The sequence below is a fragment of the Rattus norvegicus genome, chromosome 17 (assembly GCF_021556685.1).
Source record: "Rattus norvegicus strain SHRSP/BbbUtx chromosome 17, alternate assembly SHRSP_T2T, whole genome shotgun sequence".
Taxonomy (NCBI): domain Eukaryota; kingdom Metazoa; phylum Chordata; class Mammalia; order Rodentia; family Muridae; genus Rattus; species Rattus norvegicus.
The window spans coordinates 4,495,024-4,499,734 of NC_141550.1; the positions used below are offsets into that span (position 1 = coordinate 4,495,024).

Sequence of the window (4,711 nt, forward strand, 5' to 3'; positions counted from 1 at the left end):
ACATTGAATTCTCAAGACTCCCTGCCTTCGCTATACCCCCCGAGGTGATCAGAACTCAGAGATGAGGAGCCTGAAAATTAAAGTGACTTTCGGATTCTCTCGGATGCAAAGATGGGGGATCAGTAAGAATTAATAAAAGTGTCCCCCTCCCCACCCAAACAAAAAGGGGGCGGGGGAAGCGAACAAAAAGGCCGGTGGCTGAGCCGGATGCAGGCAGCTGGCCCTAAGCCCTGCCCGCTGGCTCTGTGCGCGAGCTGGGGTTCGGTATCCCAGCCTCCTGAAGAGTGGGAGGAGCTGGGCCTGTGTCAGGCTCCCTAAGCCGTTCCTTTCAAGCCCTGAATGCCTGAATGTGAGCTGCCCACCGCCCTCCCCCACTCTGCAACCCCACTCCAGCGGCTCGTAAAAAAAAAAAAAAAAAAAAAAAAAAAAAAAAGTTTCAACAACAACAGGCTGGACCAATAGCGGCGCGCAAAGCCGGGGAAAGGGGCCGAGCAAAGGGCGCCCGAGAGTGGAGAAAGGAGAAAGCGGGCAAGCCCGGAGCGCGCGGGGCTGGGGCTCGGCAAGCTGGAGGAGCGTTGCTAATGTTTTTGTTTGTTTGCTTTTCTATGCATGCATAATGAGGGGGCGCCGCGGCACCACACGGGGGCTCCCGGCCCACTTTTGTATTTAAAGCCCCGCCGCGAGCGAGTCGGCAGCCGGGCTCCGCGGATCCGCTCCCCAGGCTCCGGGTCTCCGAGCAGAGCCGCACGCTCCGAGTTTCGGGGTCCTCCCTGCGCCTGGCTCCCAGAACTTCCCGGAGTGCGGCCCAGGCCCGGGTAGAGGGGGAGGGGACCAAGCGTCCTGGTCGCGGGAAGGCGGGATGCCAGAGCTGCGAACTGCTACGCGCTACTGAGCCGGGAACGGAGGAGCCACCGGCCACACGACCTTCTGCAGGCGCCTTGCACCATGCACCCCCGGCGCCGCGCGCTCCTGCAGCCTCGCCGCGTCCCCCAGGGACGGCACTGAACGCTTCCAGCCGCCGATCGGAGCCGGACCTGCGTCGCCGCGCCTCTCAGGGAGCCCCGGCCGCGGTGCTGGAGCAAACACCCGCCTCTACCAGCCGCGGGGCCGCCGGCATGGATGGATGAGGACGCCCATGCCAGAAGTGCGCGGAACTCGGACAAACTTTTCCAGCGGCCCCGCGGCCGCCACCCGAGCCTCGTTTCCGCTCCGCACCGCGTCCGGCGGCCGCTGCTGCCCGCGATGCTAGCCGCACTGCTGGGCGGCGGCGGAGCCCGCTCGGGGAGCTTGCCGGGCGCCTTGCTGTGCCTGATGGCGCTGCTGCAGTTGCTGGGCTCGGCGCCGCGGGGCTCGGGGCTGGCGCACGGCCGCCGCCTCATCTGCTGGCAGGCGCTGCTGCAGTGTCAGGGAGAGCCGGACTGCAGCTACGCCTACAGCCAGTACGCCGAGGCGTGTGCGCCGGTGCTCGCACAGCGCGGCGGAGCTGATGCTCCTGGGCCCGCCGGCGCCTTCCCCTCCTCGGCCGCGTCCTTCTCGCCGCGCTGGCGCTGCCCGAGCCACTGCATCTCGGCGCTCATCCAGCTCAACCACACGCGCCGCGGGCCCGCGCTGGAGGACTGCGACTGCGCGCAGGACGAACACTGCAGGTCCACCAAGCGCGCCATCGAGCCCTGTCTGCCGCGCACCAGCAGCGTGGGCCCGGGCGCGGGAGCGGGCTCGGTCATGGGCTGCACTGAGGCCCGGCGGCGCTGCGACCGGGACAGCCGCTGCAACCTGGCACTCGGCCGCTATCTAGCCTACTGCGGCAAGCTTTTCAACGGTCTCCGCTGCACCGACGAGTGCCGCGCGGTCATCGAGGACATGCTGGCGGTGCCCAAGGCGGCGCTGCTCAACGACTGTGTGTGCGATGGGCTGGAGAGGCCCATCTGCGAGTCGGTCAAGGAGAACATGGCCCGCCTGTGCTTCGGCCCAGATGCGAGCAACGGTCCGGGCAGCAGCGGCTCGGACGGGGGCCTAGACGACTACTACGACGAAGAATATGATGACGAGCAGCGCGCTGGGGCCGCGGGCGGCGAGCAGCCCCTGGACGACGACGACGGCCTTGCGCGCCCGGGCGGCGGCGCTGCTGGGGCAGGCGGACGCGGGGACTTGCCCCACGGGCCGGGGCGCAGGAGCAGCAGCAGCGGCAGTGGAGGCCACTGGGCGACCCGAAGCTCCTGGACCCCGTTTGCCTGTTTTCTGCTGCTCCTGCTGCTTGGGTCCCACTTGTAGCCCCCGCGCCCCTGCTGCAGGCTACTCCAGGCCGGTACGCACGACCCAGCTGATTCCCGAGCAGGGCACCTGTGGCTCGGAGACCGGAGATGATCGGGAGCACTGACCCACACTCTCCGCGGGTAGACAGGGCCCAGCCCGTACCGCAACTACCATGCTCGGCCCTTTTCTGTGCGGTTTTCCAGGCTGCAGATAAAACCGGCCGATCTATACTGCCGGCTCTAATCTGCAGAATTCAGGACACCTTGCCAAAAGCAATGAAGGCCTGGCTGGACTCTTGTTAGAGTGCTGAACGGTGGGGGTCTTTACAGTTCCAGTGGACTAGGGAAAGGGATGTTGAGCGAATTAGGTTTGCAAAGGGGCCGGAACTTTTGTTTGTCTGTTTGTTCTGTTTTGTTTTTAAACTTTTTTCCTGTGAGGGGACACATAGTACTGGTAACGACTTTAATTGCTCGTGACCACTGAGAAACACAGCAATCCTAAGTAAGTAGAAAAGTTCCCTTTACCGATTCATTCCTGTACTCTTGGTGTAGCCCTCGGTAACGCTGAGTGTGGAGCCCGCGATTGCCTCGTTGGGGGGTCCCCGAAATTATGACGGCAACCTTAACCCCTCACCTCTAATTTTACCGCCCCCATTCTGATCCCTCTGCACCACGTGTCTTAGAGTTAAGGATCCAAAAAACGCTAGTCTAAAGAGTTACCACAGTGTTGAACAATACACGTTTTTATCCTAAAGCTCGGTACTGCCAACTAGGAAAACCTCTATGATGTTTGTTCTGTTGTCCTTTTTTTTTTTTTTTTTTTTTCCTCCACCAAGAAATTCTAAGTTTGAATATTGCAGAGATTGACTATTGCTCTGCCCCTATCGGGGTCCTGCACCCTGGTACGTCGTATATAAACTGTATTAAAACTGGGGTTTCTTACCAGTTGTACTTTGTATATAGAATTTTTATAAATTGTATGCTTCAGAAAATAATTTATTTTTTAAAAAGAAATTAAAAGTCTTAAATCTGCATCACTGTTGTATCACACCCCACCCCTATCCAAGAAATGTATAGAAAACATTGGTCACCAGGAACCCACTCCTGCAGCCCATCCAAGAAATGTATAGAAAACATTGGTCACCAGGAATCCACTCCCGCAGCCTATTTTAGGTGTGCCCTGTGTAGAAGAACAGACTTAAAAATGTACAGTGTATTTTACAGATTTGAAGTAACGTTCTTATTTTCGAGAGAATTTATGGACATTGTAGAGATGTATTAAATGCATTTCCAAACTGCCTTAAACATTGTATTTTTATAGACCTCATTTTTTTTTAAATCCTGTGTTTAAAAAGAAAAAACTATGACTCTGTGTATTTTGGGTTGTTTTATTACAAATGCACACATCAGTAAAGAGTTTAAACACTGTCTACAGTGCCGTTGCTTTCCACGGTTTCACTGCAATCAGCCCGGTGATGGGTTGGGAGGGGTGTGGAGGGAGGGGGCACTGGAAGGCCATCAAGCATCAAGTGAGATTAAAACGCAGCACACGGGGGAATATGAGCTAATGCTGCCTTTAATTTAATGAACAATTAGACGTCTACAAATGGGGCAGCTAAAAGAATTTGTAACTGGCCTCCGCTGCTGTTGTCACTTGTGAAGAAAACTCACAAAATACTGTCTCTTGTGTGAGGATAACCTCCCCCTCCCTGGGAGACCCACCCTGCGCACCCCCTCCCTTTTTTCTCCTGACCCCCAGGAGTGTCCTCTCTGCCTTCTCTATTCAATCAAACATGCCAATAACATCTGTTACCAATAGGTCTAGGAAGCCTCTGAGACTCAATACTTCAAAGCCATTTTCACACTTTTGGTGAAAAAAAAAATACAAAATTTTGTTACAAAACATTGAGGCGTGCAAAAGTAAACACACCGTGGAGGGGAATAATCACCAGGACTGGTAATATTGTCCTGAGGAGCTGTTGAACAGTGGGTTGAAGGCTGGGCTTCCGCCAAGCTCCTGATGCACACTCAAACGCCCTTACATAAATAATTACACTCTTAAGCTGTGTCGAGTGCTGATACACTTGACCTTGTAAATAGAAATGTTTGCAGTAGGAATAAACTCCAGCATTGGAAAATCTTTTAAACATTAACACAAAAGAGAGCACTCTGTCCTCTGGGGATTTGAGCCTGAACCTCAGCGGGCTAGGCACTTGCAAGGGGGAAAAAGTTTATTTATCTTCTATTCCTGGTGTTTATTTAAAGCTTTTCATTTTAAACTCGGTGATTGGAAGGCAAGTCGGGAGTTTAAAAAGTCACCACAAATAAACTTTGTCTGAGGGGTCGACAGATTAGCAAGATCTGGTGTCTCTTTATTTGATATTAGCATGCGTTGAGAAAACAACTAGACGTCTCTGCTGCCTAAGGTAATTTACCAAATTGTGCCCTTTCCCACCTGC

At 55.2% G+C, this 4,711-nt stretch overlaps 1 protein-coding gene across 1 annotated transcript; it reads left to right on the forward strand.

Annotated features, from left to right (window-relative positions):
* Nucleotides 1-693: 693 nt before the first annotated feature.
* Nucleotides 694-3,680, forward strand: Gas1 (growth arrest-specific 1). The gene is given in 1 exon segment (NM_001400814.1): nt 694-3,680. A coding segment is annotated over 1 exon segment (1,152 nt). The 5' UTR covers nt 694-1,119; the 3' UTR covers nt 2,272-3,680.
* The last annotated feature ends 1,031 nt before the right edge of the window (nt 3,681-4,711 follow it).